At 41.9% G+C, this 19654-nt stretch overlaps 1 protein-coding gene across 1 annotated transcript in view; it reads right to left on the reverse strand.

The window, feature by feature from the left end:
• The window catches only part of CHRNA7 (cholinergic receptor nicotinic alpha 7 subunit), a 156395-nt gene that overhangs the window by 19879 nt on the left and 116862 nt on the right, over positions 1-19654 (reverse strand). Inside the window, 2 exon segments of the mRNA XM_018066574.1 lie at positions 3501-3668; positions 8302-8381. Coding sequence (XP_017922063.1) covers positions 3501-3668; positions 8302-8381 — 248 coding nt within the window.

Here is a 19654-nt window from a genome sequence, read left to right on the forward strand (position 1 = left end):
AGCATATATATATGGGTCTTGCTTTTGTATCCATTCAGTCAGTCTGTATCTTTTGGCTGGTGCATTTAATCCATTTACATTTAAGGTAATTATTGATCTATCTATTCCTATTGTGGAGAAGGAAATGGCAACCCACTCCAGGACTCTTGCCTGGGAAATTCCATGGACAGAGGAGCCTGTAGTCCATGGGATCACAAAGAGTCAGATGCAACTGAGTGACTAAACAGCATATTCTTATTGGCATTATCCTAATCATTTGGGGTTTGTTTTTGAAGTTTTTTCCTTTCTCTTGTGTTTACTGGCTATGTAAGTCCTTTTAGTATTTGTTGTAAGGCTGGTTTGGTGGTGCTAAATTCTCTCAGCTTTTGCTTGTCTGTGAAGCTTTTGATTTATTCAACAATTTTGAATGAGATTTTTGCCAGGTATAGTAATATTAGCTGTAGATTTTTTTTTTTCAGTACCTTAAATATATCCTGCCATTCCCTTCTGGCTTGCAGAGTTTCTGCTGAAAGATCCACTGTTAATCCTATGGGTTTTCCCTTGTGTGTTACTTGTTGCCTTTCCCTTGCTGCTTTTAATGTTCTTTCTTTGTGCTTAATCTCTGGTAGCTTGATTGATATGTGTCTTGATGTGCTTCTCTTTGGGATTATCCTATAAGGGACTCTCCGCACTTGCTGGACTTGACAATTTTCTTTTCCATGTTGGGGAAGTTTTCAACTATAATTTCTTCAAAAATGTTCTCAGTGCCTGTCTTTTCTTCTTTTTATTCCTCTGGGACCCCTATAACTCAAATGGTGGTGCATTTAATATTGTCCCAAAGGTCTCTGAGGCTCTCCTCAATTCTTTTCTTTTTCCTTTACTGCTCTTCAGCAGTTATTTCCACCATTCTGTCTTCCAGCTCACTTATTCATTCTTCTGCCTCAGTTATCCTGCTACTGGTTCCTTCTGGAGTATTTTTAATTTCAGTAATTGTGGTATTATCTCTATTTGCTTATTCTTAATTCCTTCTATGTCTTCAGTGATTGTATTCAGTTCAGCTCAGTTCAGTCGACTGTGTTAATTGTATCTTGCATTTTCTGCATTCTATTTTCAAGTCTTTGGAGCATCTTTACTATCATTATTCTGAATTCTCTTTCAGGCAGACTGCTTGTTTCCTCTTCACTGATTTGGCCTTGTGAGTTTTTACCTTGTTCTTGCATTTGTGCTGTATTTCTCTCTCTTTCCATTTTTTTTTCATAACTTGCTCCACTTGAGGTCTCCTTTTCTCAGGCTTTAGAGTTGTATTCCTTCTTCCTTTAGGTTTTTGCCCTTTGAGGAAAAAGCTGGTTGAGTAATTTGTGTTGACTTATTGTTAGGGGTGACTTGTGCCTATGTTCTAGTGGGAGGAGATCAAGCAGATCAGGTAGGTAACTAACGAAATACTGGGACATATACACACACTTCCACACACATAGTTATAACCAAAGTATTCTAAAGAAGAGTACAGGAGATTGACTTGGTGAGCAGGGGAAACCAAAAGTGATGCTGACCAATTAAAAGCAGAGCTAACTAATGCTCAATCTGGAAAACCGGGCTTGAGCAGAGTACCAACTGAGGAATATAGCAAAGAGAGCTCAACTAATTAACTTACTTGGTGAAAAAAGAAAGTGTGCAGGAAAAAAGGGAGAAGAAAAAAAGAGAAAAAATAACAAAAAGAGGAGAAGGGAGAGAAAAAAGGAAGGGGTGGAAAAGAGGGTTAAAAAGAGAGAGAGAGAAGAGAAAAAATGGAAAAGCAAAGATAAATGGTTGTTTGTGAGAAAGGTTTATATATATTCAGGAATAACTACAGCCGGTAAAGAATTATAAAGAAAGGCAGTTGAATGTATCAAAAACAAAATCAGAAACATCACCAAAAGAAAAAAAGGTGAAAAAGAAAAAAAAAATCTTAAAATGATTTTTTTTTTTTTTAATGAGAAAAACAAAGAGGAAAAGCACACCTCTTTTCCAGGTGTGGAAAACCACAGCACCACAAAATGCTAATGTGAAGGTAGAAATATGTAGGGAGAATAAACAGTGTGATTTATAAGAAAAAAAAAGTTCTCGAGGTCATAGTTCTTCTTGGTTGCGGAGTCTGCTCCCATAGATGAGGTTGGATTAGAGTCCTGTTATGCCTTCCTGGCTGAGGGTGCTTGTGCCTGTGTTCTGGTTGATGAAGCTGGATTTCATCTCTCTGAAGGGTGCTGCAGTGCCCACCCTTTGTTTCCAAAGGAAACAAAATAGTAGGTTTTGGGGTGTCTATGGGTTCAATATGTCTTCGGGCAGTACTTCTGGCTTCGGCAGTGTTCAGTTCAGTTTAATCGCTCAGTCGTGTCCGACTCTTTGCGACAGTGTTAGATATGTCTATTTCTGCAACTGTGTCAAAGTGGCCCTCTCAACATAGCTTCACTGCTGAACTGGCAGATTTTTTTATGTATTTGAATTACACATGCTACTGACTGAATGTGTCCCCCCAAAGTCCACATGCTGAAATCCTAACCTCCATAGTGATGGTTATTTGGAGGTGAGGGCCTTATGTGGTGATTAGGTTATAGAGGGAGCCTCAAGAATGGGATTAGTGCCCTTATAAAAGGAACCCTAGAGAGACCTCCTGTCCCTTTTGCCATGCGAGGACACAGCCTGAAGACAGCTGTCTATGAACCAGGAAGCAGGTCCTCATCAGACACTGAGTCTCCCAACCCAATTATCTTGAACCCTTAGTCTCCCAACTATGAGAAATAAATGTCTGTTATTTATAAGCCACCTGGTCTATGGCATTCTGTTAAAACAGTCGGAATGGACTAAGACACCATGATTATAAATAATACACTGTAACTGCTAAGTTGCTTCAGTCATGTCCGACCCTATACAACCCCATAGACAGTAGCCCATGAGGCTCCCCTGTCCCTGGGATTCTCCAGGCAAGAACACTGGAGTGGGTTGCCATTTCCTTCTACAATGCATGAAAGTGAAAAGTGAAAGTGAATTCACTCAGTTGTGTCTGACTCTAAGCGACCCCACGGACTGCAGCCCACCAGGCTCCTCTGTCCATGGGATTTTCCAGGCAAGAGTTCTGGGGTGCCATTGCCTTCTCCAATACACTGTAAACTCAATACCATTATAAACATAATTATTGTTTTTCTATTTAAATCATTAAATACAGGTTCTCATCAACTGCAATATGCTGTCCCACCTGATTTTAGGGATGGAGCAGATCTGAGTGATATACAGACGCCCATACTTGCACTGACCTTACCATAACTGCAAGTTCCTCATGGAAAGCACTGAATTTTCCAATTGTTTGTGTGTGTGTGTGTGTATGTGTGTCTAATCCTAGAGCTCTCAGTAAATCATGGAGAATGCTGCAGGGTTCAAAAAATGCTCATGCTGAAAAGCAGAGTGGAAAATCCCAAACTTTTTAAGCCAGCACAGTAATAAAGCAGCTTCCTTCTAGGTTGCCAGTATTGCATCTTTGCTGGGCTTACCCACAAGGTCCCATTCTCCATTTGGGATATAGCCGCTGATGTCTGCCTCCTGCATTTGCAGATCCAAGGACCATCCTCCGTAAGACCAGGACCCAAACTTCAGTTTGCACTGCTGCACATCAAAGGGGAACCAGCGTACGTCAATGTAGCAGGAGCTCTTAAAGATGCCTACATGGGCAATAAGATAGACCAAGACCTGTGTTAGACACACAGCTGTCTCACACTGTTGGTGGGAATGCAAATTGGTGCAGCCACTATGGAAACAGTACAGAGGCGCCTCAAAAAATTATAAATAGAACTAAATATGATCTTGTAATCCTGCTCCTGCATATACATCCAGAGGAAACAAAATCGGTACCTTAAAGAGCTATCTGCACCCCATATTCACTGCAGCATTACTCACAACAGTCAAGACACAGAAACAACCTAAGTGTTTGTTGATTGATAAATAGGTAAAATAAAATATATATGTATCTATAATTAAATTTATATGGATTATATGCAATATACTATATTTCTGATGATTATTATTACTCGTCTTTTAAAAAGATGAAAATCTTGCCATTTGCAACAACACGGATGAACGTGGAGGATGTTATGCTAAGTGAAATAAGTCAGACACAGAAAGACACATCCTGTATGATATCATTTACATGAATAATTTGAAAAAAATAAATGTGAACTCAGAAACAGCAGAATAGTGATTGCCAAGGGCTGGAGGGTGGCGGAAATGGGGGAGAAGTTGATCAAAGGGTACAAACTTTCAGTTGTAAGAGAAGGATTCACTGTGAGGATCTAATATATAGCACCGTGACTACAGTTAATATTTCAAGTATGCCTGAAATTAACTATGTAAGGTGATGGGTATGTTAATTAATCTGATCATGGAAATAAATGGTTTCACAGCATGTATGCATATGTGTGTGTGTGTGTGTACGATATATGTATACACACACACACACATATACATGCATTCATGTTAAGTCACTTTAGTCATGTTCAACTCTTTGCGACTCTATAGATTGTAGCCTGCCAGGCTCCTCTGTCCATGGGATTCTGGAGTGGGTTGCCATGCCCTCCTCCAAGGGATCTTCCCAACCCAGGGATCAAACCCATGTATATTCATACATATATATGTAATATATATATATACACACACACACGCACATGCGCACACACATGTATACATACACATATGTATGCATGTGTATATATACACACACGTATGTATATATGTGTATGAACATATATATGATATATACATTACAATTTCATTTGTCAACTACACCTCGATAATGCTGGAAAAAAAATGCACAGCAATTCCTTGGTCTCCATCTCATACACTGTTCATAATGCACACAGCCTGCTCTTCATGGAGTGCAGCTCTTGCTGGCCTGATCAAAGGTTGGCAAGTTAAATGATGCATCATTATGGATACTCTGCATGTCTCAGGATCAATGCTCTGCGCATATCCCCCAGACCATTTGTGCTGCCTTTAGGGGGAGGAGGTGTGGATACCAGGGTCTCTCACTTCAGTGTGACTAAAGAGGCTTCAGTCCATTCTGCCCACCCAAACTGTAGCTAAACCTGCCCAGAATAAGCTGAGTCTTTTTGGAAACATCTCTAGAAAAGATGTTCAGCCGAGGCTTTACTGTCTTTTATATTTCAAAGACTATACTGACATTTTCTATTCTGGGAGATTTCTGCGCAAAAAATTAAATGTTCTGTAAACTTTCTCATGCCATGCACGTGCATCTCCAAATTCTAAACAGTAAGAGACATGTAAAGAATGTTAAAAAATTCAACACAAGCTGATAAAAATAATGAAGAGCTTAGAAACAGACTCTGAAAGGGGTGTGTTTGGTGAGGAGTGGAAGGAGCATTTTCTTTATATTAAAAATTGAGGAAATATTTGGTTTATCTAGAAATATATGTGGAAGATAATTTTAACTCACTTGAATTCTAGATTGTAAACAGAACAAAAACTAACAAGTTTTAGTTGAGGAGGTAGTATTTGGACAAAAATTAGAGTTTCCACTGAAAAAAAGGACAGGACAAGTTGGCAGGGAATTTCCCAGCACGTCACTGAGATACGCCCACTGGCACCCCACTCCAGTACTCTTGCCTGGAAAATCCCGTGGACGGAGGAGCCTGGTGGGCTGCAGTCCATGGGGTCGCGAGGAGTTGGACACGACTGAGCGACTTTACTTTCACTTTTCACTTTCAAGCCTTAGAGAAGGAAATGGCAACCCACTCCAGTGTTCTTGTCTGGAGAATCCCAGGGACGGGGGAGCGTGGTGGGCTGCCGTCTATGGGGTCGCACAGAGTCGGACACGACTGAAGTGACTTAGCAGCAGCAGTAGCAGTGGGCTTTTATGCCCATTTATGCCCAAGTGCTCCCTGCTGCCCAGAGAAGGACCAGAAGGCAGTGATGGCACAAATAGCTAAGGGTCCAGGTGTTCTCAGCGACAGGGTGGTACTCTATAAATCTGCTACCAAATTAAAAAAAAAAGTGAATGGAGGAAGGGACTCAGGGACCCCCTCACCCACAACCAAGCTGTGAAAGGATAATAGATTTCCTGTCTCCTGAAGTCTCTTTAAACGGGATTTGCAGCATCACTTCCAATGTCTGCAGGAATCTGGAAGTCATTACAGACACTGCCCTCTCATTATTGGGCTAGATCCCCTGAAACCCTCATTGCCGGTAGAAAATGAACTCTGTAGCTGTAATATTCCATTTCTATGAAATGACCAGAAAAAGAGACTCACTAGAGACAGAAAGCAGGTCAGTGGTTGCCGGCGGCTGGCAGTGAGGGTGGGGATTAACTGCAAATAGGATCTTTAGGGGGATGATGGGAAATGTTCTAGAACTAGATTGCAGTCGTGGTCCTACAACTCTGTCCATTTACTAAACATCACTGAATCATGTACCTCAAATGGGTCAGTTGTATGATACATAATTTATAATACATATCAATAATGTAATTTATAACACCTCAATAATGCTGTTAAAAAATAAAAATGTGACAGGGGAAAAAAAGTCATTTCATAACCAAGTCTATTTCAAAGGTTCCACTTGAAACACCTTTTGCCTGTTCAGTTGCTAGAGCAGAGCAGCTTCCCAGACAGGTCTGTGTGACCCCAGGTATAGGCTTGCTGCCCAAACCAGACTGCTCCACACTCTCCAGCCAGGGTAGGGGAGACTCCCACAGTAAAAGCTCAGTGTGGCCTCCTGACGGACTCCAGGGGCTGTGGAGGCTGGGACACAGGTACGGGGCCCAGAAGGGCTGGTGTATAGTGGACTCCTGGGTCAGGAGTGCTGCTCCTGTGGCTGAAAATGGCCCCAACCTTCAATACAACTCACCGCCCCATATTCTTCTACATGGATGATGCTGGAGATCATTTTCCACAATAGCCCTCATGATAAAAGATGCAACTTCTAGGCCTGCTGTAAAAGAGTGTACCAGTGATGGAAGACCCTCTCCGAGCTCTGCGTTAGGAAGAAGGTTTGCAAGGCCTGAGGGAGGTGAGGAGGGGTTGAGGAAGAAGCAAGGAAGCACAAGCTGTAAGACAGAAAACCTGAAAGTCTGAAGTCCTTCCATCTCCGCAGACAACAGTGGATGGTGTCTGCCTGTGACCAGTTCAACCCCTCACGCATTTGTTTACCTCCACGTGGGCCAGGCCCCTGGCTGATGAGTGGAGGTTCTAATAGGAATAAACACAGATCCTTCCTTTGGGGCCCTTATTCTCTGTTAACCCGGAAGAGCAGAAAAACCACCACCCAGTAGGCAAAGCCAGCTCTCCTGTGAGTGCTGTGTGTGTGTGTGTATGTGTATGTGTGTGTGTGAGTGATATGTAGAGTGTGTAGCGTGTGGTATGTTTTTGTGTGATGTGTCTATTTGTGTGGTGTGTGTATATGTATGTGTATGGTGGGTAATGTGTATTCATGTGGGGTGTGTGTGTGTGTTATGCACTATGTGTGTGTGGTATGTGGGCTGGTGGTGAGGTGGGAGGGGGCTGCAGGCTGCCTGGGAGCAGGAAGTTAAACAAACAGTTGCAGTAGCGAAAATAACTCTGGGAAAGAACATGTGAAAAACCATCCAGGAGGTTTTTTAAAAATCTGTTAGTATCTCAAGGCCATGAAGCCCAAGTCTCCCACCACATGGCTCACTCATGAGTGACCCAGGGCCCTGTGAACTAATAGGAATGATGGGCTGGTGAGGGGAGATTAAATCCAAGGAAGCAGTTATCTATCAGCTACCTGAGAAGGAGACACACTTTCAGGAAGAAACCATCAGATCTCACCTCTAACCAGCGAGATGCGCTGGGCTTTACTGTGCACACTCAAGAAGCCAGCCCAGCAAGGTCAACACCTGGAGGGCAGCACCTGCCCAGGTATCCAGTGCAGTGGGAAGGAAAATTGGGGTCATGAGGGAAGAAATGGCCAAGGGATTGGCTTGCAGATTGTAAGGAGGATGGGAATGACCTAACAAGGGAGACTTGTTTTAGTTGTGGAAGAAATGTAAAGAACACAAGACAGAGAATAAGGACAGAGAGCATGTGTTGGCAAAGACAGCTTGAGCCATGATCCCAAGACCAAAAAAAAAAAAACCCAGGAAGACAGCATTGCCACATTCAGGGAATATACAGGGGTGTGGAGGAGAAGGCAGGAGCAGCAGGCATGTGTGATAGCTAAGGATGCCCAGAACACAGAGCTAGCTGCTGCCCCTGGAGGCACCACTGGGCACCCCAAACTCCCTCACACTGTCCAAATGCAGAGGACAAAGGGAGTGGTGCTTACCTGGAGGGAGGTACTGGCAGTGCCCAGAAGAATTCACTAACACATTGGTGTGGAACGTAGCATCAAAACGTTCATCAGCACTAGAAACAAGAGAAGGATCCGTGAGCTAAGCCGGCCAGGCAGTGGGTTCCCCATGCCCTTGGGGTGGTTGTTCCCGTGGTCTGAGAAGCTCTGAGAAGGGCTGTTGCTTTCAGGTGGGGCAGCTGGCAGCAGTGTGAGAGCCCCATGTGGGGCTGACCTGGAAGGTCTTCCCAGAGGACAGGGGGATGGGGCCAATGCCCTCCTCCATTTCATAGGGATGCTGATTTTTTCCATATGCATGTAAAACAAAGCTCTTAGCAAAAATGAAACCTGAAGACAACTTAGGAGGTCATTACAGATGACATTTCAATCTATCTTCAGGAAACAGAGTGTAGGGGGGTAGGGGAGCAAAGTGCCTCTCTATCAGCCCACAAGAGTGGGATTTGGACCCTCTGTATTCAAGGCTCTAGTTTCAGCCCCATGAATGGGTCCAAAGCTCAGATGGTGCTTGATAAATCCATCTTGAGTGACTGAGGCTGCAGGTGCCCAGGGGAGCTGGGTAGCCTCTAGGGGTACCAGGCTCCAGAAGTGGTGATGACAGGCAGAGAGAACACAATCAGGTTCAAGTTCAGATAAATGCATCCCAGCGCCACCCCTAACCATGCTCAGAACCTCCTCCAGACAGCAGTGACCAACCTGGTTAAAAGAAGGCACACAAAACAGGAAGGAAAAAATAATTAAGACCAAGAGCCCTTCAGATCCAGGTCTTTCACTTTCTGTGTTCTGACACTTTGACATCTGGGGCCTTGCTGACCCTGGAGGGACTGTCCCCATCACCCCACTGCCCCAGATTAGCCAATTCCTGGAGACAGCAATCAAAGGAAAACCAACTAATCCAGAGCCCACACCCCAACTAGTTCCTTTATGGAGCTCTCATTTCCTGGCCACCATCCACCCACCCTAATCACCCCAGGGGTAGACACCAGACAAATAGCAACAAGCCATAAGCATCAGAGCCTGCTGAAAGCATTCCAAGCTCTAGCCATGCTTACCTTGCCTCACCGCTTCCCTGTGGAGACCACAATAAAGGCTTTTGAGCACATTTTCTCCCCAAGCCCTCTGCTTTCTGATTGACCCTGGTGCTTCCCTGTGTGGCCCTGTGTGGCGAGCAAGCCTCCTGTTTCTAGGGAACTGTGAGTATCTAATAAACTTCCTTCCTTCATCATTTCTGTGTCTGCCTCTTACCATACCTGATTAAAACATATCCTTAAAATACCGCCCTATGGGTGAATAAAAAGGAAACAGCCTTAAGAAAATGTAGGCAGCCAGTCATGGTACCAGCACCATGAGTCAAATTCCTGTCCTTTTAGCAACTGGAGGACCTCTGCTGTGGGCTGCCCATGTCTCCAGAGCCCCTGCAGTCTTTTCTGTCTCCAGCATTCTCTAAAGGGGAAAGTCACCATCACAAGTTGTCTGAGGACAGGCTTCATTGTGAGAGACACAGTCAAGGATAGAGACAAGAAAGATCCAAGAAGAAACTGACAATGAAAGGAATGAAAAATCACCTTTAAAAAAAAGTAATACCCTCATAAAAATTCAGATGGATATTGCATTTAGAAAAACAGGGGGCAATATGGAAGTTAAATATGGTCTATGAAATACATCTTTAAAAATGGGTGGGAGGTTTGGCTGGTAAGAATCACAGAGATGAAATAGAAGACAGAAGGGATGAGGGTCTCAAAGTAAAGGCTGGGGAAATTCACTCAACAGAAGTGGAGGAAACATCAGGGGAGTGGGAGGGAGAGAAATCACATGGAGAAATTTTAGAGCTGAAGGAAACCCCTAAAGTATGAAGGCAAAAAAAAAAAGGGTGTTTTCAAGAACATTCAGGTGTTTCTTATGTATATTTTCTTGGCCATGGACTTGATCATCAGCTCCAGAAAAATGAGGCTGAACACTAAAGAAGAAACAAACTTTCAGACTAAACTTAAAGATCCAGAAAAGGGATTTTCAGGATGAACTGTGCCAAGGATCTAGTAAAAGGGTTGGGGGTCCAAATTACAGTGAGATATGAGGGGTCTCTGAAGAGAGTAAAGTGGATTCAGAGTAATCAACACAAGAAACAACAAGCTGGAAAACACCACAGATTTGATGAAGGACTCATTGTTTTAAAAAATCTTTAATTAAAAAACAGCACCAGAAACTTCAGGAAAAACCATACAAGCAAGCTTTGGTTTGAAGATAAAAAATGTGATGATGCCGAAAGGAAGGAGGAAGACTAAGCTATATAAAATGATAATCCTCCAAGATGAAGAAGGTCACATCCACTCCCTCACCTGTACACACATTCAGGGAGAGAGGAAGAGGAAGAGGAAGGCTCAAGATATAAATATTCTTTGCTTGACAGCAGCCTGTACCCAGGTGTCCTAATGAGACACTAACAGTGACTGGGTGCCAAATAGCTGAGCATGTGGGCCTTCACAAACTCACCCTGGATTTTACCTTGCTTTTTAAATTAGGGTCTCTGGAATTCCAAGATTCTGTGGAGGTGCTTCAGGTTTCTACAAGTGTTTGATTCCAAGTTTCTTTGCCTTGTGTTTCAAAATACAAATAAAAGTCCAAGCACACTCAAACAATTGTTTTCAAAATCTTAACTCTTCAGACACTCAATGTATTAATTAACGTTTCACTACTGTACTGGGGAAAGTTTAGCTTAAGACTCCTCTTGCCGTGACTATCGCATGTATTTGGAACTCTTGGAAATGAGTCATCCAGTAAGATTTCAGGTTTGCAGTATTACTCTATTTAAACAATTCACATTTGATCCTACAGAGCCAGCATAGAACCTGTATCTGCCTTGACATCTCTTCCCACCTCTGTAGCAACAAAGGCAGAAAGCACAGTGTGATGCTGGCATAGCTTTACTTATTTTAAGCTTGGGTGTCATCCTGTCTGATTTTTATAGTTATAATAAAGATTGTGGGCAACTGTTAGTGATTCATTTGGATGAAAAACATACACACAGCTCCTTCTTCACGGATTTGAATCAATTTAACTGAAGAGACTCTAGAGATCACAAGGCAACTGGGTAAAAACAAGATAAAAATCTGTTACCATTAGCAACAGCTTACCTTTGTGACTCAGTGATTTCTGAATATGGTTCAACCAAAATAGAATACTGAGATAAATGGAACTGTATCACTGTCATCATTATCGAAATTCAAATCTTAATACTCATTGTGGAAGTTTTAGGTTCTTTCCCACAGGCAATGATATAAATGTAAATGATATAAAAGTAACTCTGGTAATAATTATGTGTTAATACCACTTTATTTGTTTTCACCATTAGGGTTGGAGTTAAACTTTGGTTGAAAAGGGGTCCTGTGCTAAAATCTGAGTCTGAAAACAGGAAGGGGATGAAAAGTCCCTGTCAAAGATGAGTAACCAAAACTATGCCAAGGACCTAACAGGTGGCAACACCAGGAATGTCCAGGACACGTGGCACCACAGCCTTTGGAGCAAGCAGACTCTGGTCACCCTGGAGGCTGGGTGGGCCCATATGACTCATTTTCTTTCTCTGTGCTGGTATGCATATGAAACCTTCTGTCTTGAACTCATAGGAACTCATCAAACATATATATTTTTTCCTGACTACTGGAAAACAGGGTGTACCCTCAGAGCTTTTGACAACCCTGGCACATGGCTCTTCACTCCCCTCAAAAGCTCTTCTCTCTGGCTGCTGTGGTCCCCATCCAGCTAGTGATGGACAGATGAGCTTGCATTTAGTATGAGGAGAGCTCTGGGCACCCCCACCGAGAGGTGCTCATGGGGTGGGTTATTTAACCCCAATATTGAAGGTGCGGGTCCTACATCATCAGTCAGAGGACTTCTGGACAGGCTCTAAGGATGCGCAAAAGGCTCAAAAGTGGAAAGGTGAGGGTGTTGCCAGCAGAAAGTGCAGTCTGGTCACACGCCTGGAGATAGACTGGATCAAGGGAGGCTTAACGAAGGTAAGGTGTGTTTGGAGCAGGGGTGAGTGAGATGCTGCCCTAGGCAGCAAGGCAAGTACTACAGGGGCTTGAGAGCAAACCACCTGTGTCTGTGCCTGCAAGGGCCCATCCTCACGAGAGGATTTCAAACTGTGCTTCCAGATGTCCCAGCAGCACAGGCAGGCAGAGCCCAGGGGGCACAAGTGAACCCTGGTGGTCTGGGCTAAGATTGCATCCTCGTCCTCATCCCCAGGGTGTAACACAGTGCCAGATCTGGCCCTGGGAAGTGTGCCTGGCACTGGAAGCAGAGCCCTCCAATCCCAGCTCAGTGCAGCCTCTGCTTGTCTCACCTGGCAGCACTGACCCCCACCTCTCAGCAAAAATCCCAGGGCCAATACACTGCTGCCAAGAGCACACTGCGGGCTCCTGAGGGGAGGACTGTAATGAATGGGGTCTCGGGCACCATCAGACCTGTCTCCCCTGAGGTCACATGGTCCTTCAAAGACAGAAAGAGGGAGAGCAGAAAAGACAAAAACGACCTTAATTTTCCTATTACAAAAAAAGAAATTATGATTACGTGATGAGATAGAGATGTCAGTAATGCTACAGTGGCAATTACATTGCAATATAAATGTGAATCAGGGATTCCCTGGTGACTCAGCAGTAAAGAATCTGCCTGCAATGCAGGAGCTGCAAGAGCTGCAGGTGGCGTAGGTTTGATATGTGGGTGGAGAAGATCCGCTGGAGGAGGTTCTGGCAACCTACTCCAGTATTCTAGCCTGGACAGAGGAGCCTGGCAGGCTATGGACAGAGGAGCCTGGCAGGCTACAGTCCATAGGGTCACAAAGCGCCAGACACAACTGAAGTGACTTAGCACATGGCACATACATGTGTATCAAATCAACACATTGTACATGATAAACATACAATATTTTATATATCTTAATTATATCTCAATAAAATAATAAAGTTTAAAATATTGTAAGAAAAAAGTATGTGAAGAAAAAAGAGGAAATCCATCTATCTCAAACAACTGTCAATTGAAGGTGTCATTTATCTTAAATCTCTTAATAAAAAAAAGCTGCCAATTACATGTTAAGACACCACTGATGCCTAGATTTCAGAGGAAAAGTGTCTGTAGAGAAAAGATCAATTTTGTTTCAAAAATGAGTAGTTAAGTCCTTTATCTGGGTATTTTTATTTTGCTTTATATTTTATTCTAAAGTGTTAGGACAGGTTCAAATTATAGCAATGTGACTTTTCATAGATTGTGACCAAAAAGTCTTGAGCAGAACTGAAATTTCATGGTTGTTTCTACCTTTCAGAGATCCTAGGAGGCAGAGATCTAGGCATTAGCAAGAGGCTTCCAGAAGAATTTATCAATATCTTTTCTTTAATCACCAATTCATGTTACATGGAATATAACATGGATGTGATGATAACAATCAGATGTAACACTGGATAAATTATAACAATGTTACAACAGTGTTATGAATAATATAACCTAATAATGGATGCTTGCTCCTTGGAAGAAAAGCTATGATAAACCTAGACAGCACATTAAAAATCAGAGACACTACTTTGTGGACAAAGGTCCATGTAGTCAAAGCTATGGTTTTTCCAGTAGTCATGTATGGATGTGAGAGTTGGACCATTAAGAAGGCTGACTACTGAAGAATTGATGCTTTTGAACTGTGGTGCTGGAGAAGACTCTTGAGAGCCTCTTGGACTGCAAGGAGATCAAACCAGTCAATCCCAAAGGAAATCAACCCTGGATATTCATTGGAAGTACTGATGCTGAAACTGAAGCTCCAATACTTTGGCCACTTGATGCAAAGAGTCGACTCAATGGAAAAGACCCTGATGCTGGGAAAGACTGAAAGCAGGAGGACAAGGCATCACCAACTCAATGGACAAGAGTCTGAGCAAGCTCCAGGAGATGGTGGAGGATGGGGAAGCCTGGCGTGCTGCAGTCCATGGGGTCACAAAGAGTCAGACGACTGAGTGACTGAACAACAAATGACAGTGTTATAAATAATATGGGATAAATGTTACCATGGAATATGTCAAGTTTCTGGGTTCCCAATTTTGTTTCCTGATTAACAAAGGACTATTTCTGATCCAGGACAACATCATTTTAATCACTACAACAGAATGGAAACATTGGTATTCGGCAGGCTAAGTCCTCCAACTTTATCCTTTGTTTAAAAATTATCTTACCTATCCCTGGACCCTTTACTCATGTCCAATCCCATTAAGACTGAGTGGAGACTTCAGTTGGAATCACATAAAATTTACAGACTGGTTTGGGAGATTTTGACATCTTTATGATATTGAGTTTTCCCAGAAATAAATATATAACTCATCATTTATTTTGGTCTTAGATTTTTCAATTGACATTTTTTAACACCTGCAGATATTAGAAATAAGATTTAATTACATTTTCTAAATGTTGAAAAAGTAAAGATATACATTCATATATTCATACTTGTATCCAAAATATTTTATCTAGACAGTCTCTAAGAGTTCTTCATGTGAAAAAGTCATAGAGTCTGTGAATGATGATAATCTAGTTTGTTGTTTAGTCACTAAGTCTTGTCTGACTCTCTGCAACCCCATGGACTGTAGCCTACCAGACTCTTCTGTCCATGGGATTTCCCAGGCAAGAATTCTTGTCCATGTCCATGGGCAAGAATACTGGAGTGGGTTGCTATTCCCTTCTCCAGGGGGTCTTCCCAACCCAGGGACTGAACTTGTATCTCCTGCATTGCAGGTGGATTCTTTATCACTGAAACACATTTCTTTCTAATTGTCAATGTTTCGTTCTTTTATTTTTCTTATTATTTAATGAATTAAGAAATCTTAATACCATTATTAAGATATTTTAAGTGATCTTTATTTCATTCTATATATAGAAACCTGTAATGTTGCAGCATTAAACAATCCTTTGGTAAAGACCTTACTTCAGGTTACACAAGTTTTCTTCTATTTCACAAATGTGTATTAAATACTATCACTTGATTTTTCTCTAACTACTAGATGATCACATGATTTCTCCCCTTCATTCTGTTTACAGAGTGAATTATGGCAATTAAGTTTTCTAAAGTTAAAACTTGCATTATTAGAAAATTAAATTTGTTAAATAATTTTTTTTTTAAAATTACTGCTAGATTTAGTGAGTTAATACTTTAGTTAAGATGTATACATACATGCTCATAAGTGATGCTAGGTGGGACTTGCCTGAAAAATACACCTTTTCAAATTTATTTTTAAAAACGTATGATTCAAGAGGATGAAAGGCAAGCTTCAGGCTGGTAGAAAATACCTGAGAAAAGTTATTTCTAATAAAGACTGCTATCCAAATAACTCTTCACAGTAAGAAAACAACCCAATCAAAAATGGGTCAAAAACTTGAACAGGTACATCAACAATGAAGACATGAGGGAATGTAAATTTAAACAACCAGATGTCATCACACACCTATCAAATAGTCAAACCCAAGACCACTGAGAACACCAAATCTGGCAAGGATATAGAGCAAAAGGAACTTTCATTCACTGCTGATGCGTATGCAAAATGAAACAATCACTTTGAAAGACAGTTTGGCTGTTTCTTAGAAAACTAACCACCCTCTTACCATTGTTGTTTTTCAGTCACTCAGTTGTGTCCCAAGTCTTTGTGACCCCACGGACTGAAGCATGCCAGGCTTCCCTGTTCTTCACTATCTCCCAGAGTTTGCTCAAACTCATGTCCATGTCCATTGATTCATGATGCCATCCAACCATCTCATCCTCTGTTGTCCCCTTCTCTTCTTGCCCTCAGTCTTTCCCAGTATCAGGGTCTTTTCCAATGAGTTGGCTCTTCTCATCAGGTGGTCAAAGTATTGGAGATTCAGCTTCAGCATCAGTCCTTCCAATGAATATTCAGTTGTTTTCCTTTAGAACTGACTGGTTTGATCTTGCTGTCCAAGAGACTCTCAAGAGGCTCCAGCACCACAGTTCAAAAGCATCAATTCTTTGGTGCTCAGCCTTCTTTCACATCCATACATGGCTACTGGAAAAACCATAGCTTTGATTATATAGACTTTGGTCACCAAAGTGATATGTCTGCTTTTTAACACACCTGTCTAGGTCTGTCACAGCTCATCTTTCAAGAAGCAGGCATCTTTTAATTTTATGGATGCAGTCACCATCTGCAGTGATTTTGGAGCCCAAGAAAATAAAGTCTGTCTCTGTCTCTATATTTTCCCTATCTATTTGCCATGAAGTGATGGAACTGGATATCGTGATCTTAGCTTTTTGAATGTTGAGTTTTAAGCCAGCTTTTTCACTCTCCTCTTCCACCTTCATCGAGAGGCTCTTTAGTTCCTCTTTACTTCCTGCTGTTAGAGTAGTGTTATCTGCATATCTGAGGTTGCTGATATTTCTCCCAGCGATCTCCCTCTTGTGATTCATGCAGCCCGGAATTCTGCATGATGAGTACATCATGCAATCACACTCTTGGTGTTTATGCAGAGGAGTTGAAATCTTATGTCCAGACAGAAATCTGTACATGGACGTCTACAGAAAGCTGTACACTTAATTACCAAAACTTTGAAGCAATCAAGATGTTCTTGAGTAGGTGGATGAATAAATAAATAAACTGAGATACATACAGGCAGTGGAATGCTAGTTAGTCTTAAAATGAAGTGAGCTATTAAGCCATTAAAGACTTGGAGGAAGCTTAAATGCATATTACTAAGTGAAAGAAGCCAGTCTGAGGGCTACATACTGTGTAACTCCAACTAAAGGACATTCTAGACCAGCCAAAACTATGAAGACAGTAAAGTTCAACAGCTTCCAGGAGTTGAAAGGAGAGAGGGATGAATAAGAGGAGCACAGAAGATTTTTAAGGCAGTGAAACTGTTCTGTATGCTACTATAATGCTGGATACATGTCATTATACCTTTGTCCACACCCATACAATGTACAACATAAAGAGTGAGCCCTACGGTCTACTATGTACTTTGGGTGTATATTGCTGATCCTGTTCACACTGTCCACATTGTTCGCTGAACCCAGGGTAGGTAAGGCACACGCTAAGAGGCTGGAAGAAGACTTGAGGATCTGTAGGAACTGCAGACACATTTATTCTCTTCTGGCAACAGCCATAGCATAACCTAACACAACACAACCTCTCTCCTGGCTGACAACCGCAGTCATAACAGCATTCGCTCCTAGTTGACACAGCAGCCATGGCAGGAGACACGCTATATCCTCTCCTCTTGTGGCTGACCCAATGGACAGCCATGATGCAGCGGTAATGCTGCCACTTTCTAGGCAGAGTTCACATATCCCTACAGCACAAAGTAGCTCGTGACCAAGCAGGTACCTTGTGATGCGCATGTGCAGTGGTATAAATGACCTCAGCCGATACACAGTCATTATTTACAAGATGTGGGGCGAGAGAGCCTGAACATGCCATCTTGCCTAACTTGCTCTCTCCCCACAGGGTGATAATTATTTGTCAGTGTTGGCTCATCAACTGCAACAAACAAACATTGTTGTTCAGTCACTAAGTCATGCCTGACTCTTTGCAATCCCATGGACTGCAGCACACCAGGCTTCCCTGTCCTCCAGTATCTCTTGGATTAGCCCAAACTCATGCTCATTGAGTCAGTGAGGTCGGTCATTCAACCATCTCATCCTGTTGCCCGCTTCTTCTCTTGCCCTCAAGCTTTCCCAGAATCAGGCTCTTTTCTGATGAGCCAGTTCTTTGCATCAGGTGGTCAAAATATTGGAGTTTCAGGTTCAGCATCAGTCCTTCCAATGAATATTCAGGGCTGATTTCCTGTAGGATCGAGTGGTTGGATCTCCTTGCTGTCCAAGGGACTGTTACGAGTCTTCTCCAGCAACACAGTTTGATAGCATAAATTCTTTGGTGCTCAGCCTTCTTTATAAACCTGCAGATTTGACTAGATGGACCTTTGTTGGCAAAGTGATGTCTCTGCTTCTTAATATACCACTCTGGTCCGGGTGTTCATAATGGGGTAGGCATTGCATGTGTGAGGGCAGGGGTATATGGGAAATCTGTGAACCTTCTCAATTATGCTGGGGATGTAAAATTACTCTAAAGTATATTTTAAAGATAGATAGATAAATAGATTCAATTATGTTAACTATTTTTTCTATTTTGTCTAGAATCAGCTTATATTTTTCTAGAAAAAAATAAATCCTGGCTAAATTTCCAAATTTATTGCCATAAAGTTGTCCATAATAGTCTATTTTAAAAAATGCCATCTATTGACTTATTTTATATCTAATAAACTTTATTTGTATCTTCTTTACTTTCTTGATAATTATTCCCTGAGGCATGTTCATTTTATTGGTTCTTCTTAAAACCAATTTATTCCTTCTTGATTTCTATCTTATTTTTCTCATTTAACAAATCTGTACTCTTTTCTTTATTCCTCTTTTTATTTATATAATATTTTTCTAAGTTCTTGTGATTGGTATTAATAATTCAAATTTTACTTTAAAACCTTGTGGATCACAACTAACTGTGGAAAATTCTTAAAGAGATGAGAATGCCAGACCGTCTTACCTGCCTCCTGAGAAACCTGTATGTAGGTCAAGAAGCAACAGTTAGAACTGGACATGGAACAATGGTTCCAACTTGGGAAAGGAGTACGTAAGGCTGCATATTGTCACCTTGCTTATGTAACTTACATGCAGAGTACATCATGTGAAATGCTGGACTGGATGAAGCATAATCAAGACTGCTGGGAGAAATAACAATAACCTCAGATATGCAGATGACACCACCCTTATGGCAGAAAGTGAAAAGAAGAGGAATTAAAGAGTCTCTTGATGAAAGTTAAAGCGAAGAGTGAAAAAGCTGGCTTAAAACTCAACATTCAAACAATGTATATGGTGGCATCCGGTCCTATCACTTCATGGCAAACGGGGAAACAACAGAAACAGCAACAGATTTTATTTTCTTGGGCTCCAAAATCACTGCAGATGGTGACTGCAGCCATGAAATTACAAGACGTTTGCTCCTCGGAAGAAAAGCTATGACCAACCTAAACAGCATATAAAAAGCAGAGACATTACTTTGCCGACAAAAGTCCGTCCAGTCAAAGCTATGGTTTTTCCAGTAGTCATGTATGGATGCAAGAGCTGGCCCATAAAGAAAGCTGAGAACTTAAGAACTGATGCCTTTGGACTGTGGTTTTGGAGAAGACTCTTGACAGGTCCTTGGACTGCAGAGTCAGACCATTAATCCTAAAGGAAATCGGTCCTGAATATTTATTGGAAGGGCTGATGCTAAAGCTGAAGCTCCAATTTTGGCCACCTGATACA

The sequence above is a fragment of the Capra hircus genome, chromosome 21 (assembly GCF_001704415.2).
Source record: "Capra hircus breed San Clemente chromosome 21, ASM170441v1, whole genome shotgun sequence".
NCBI lineage: Eukaryota > Metazoa > Chordata > Mammalia > Artiodactyla > Bovidae > Capra > Capra hircus.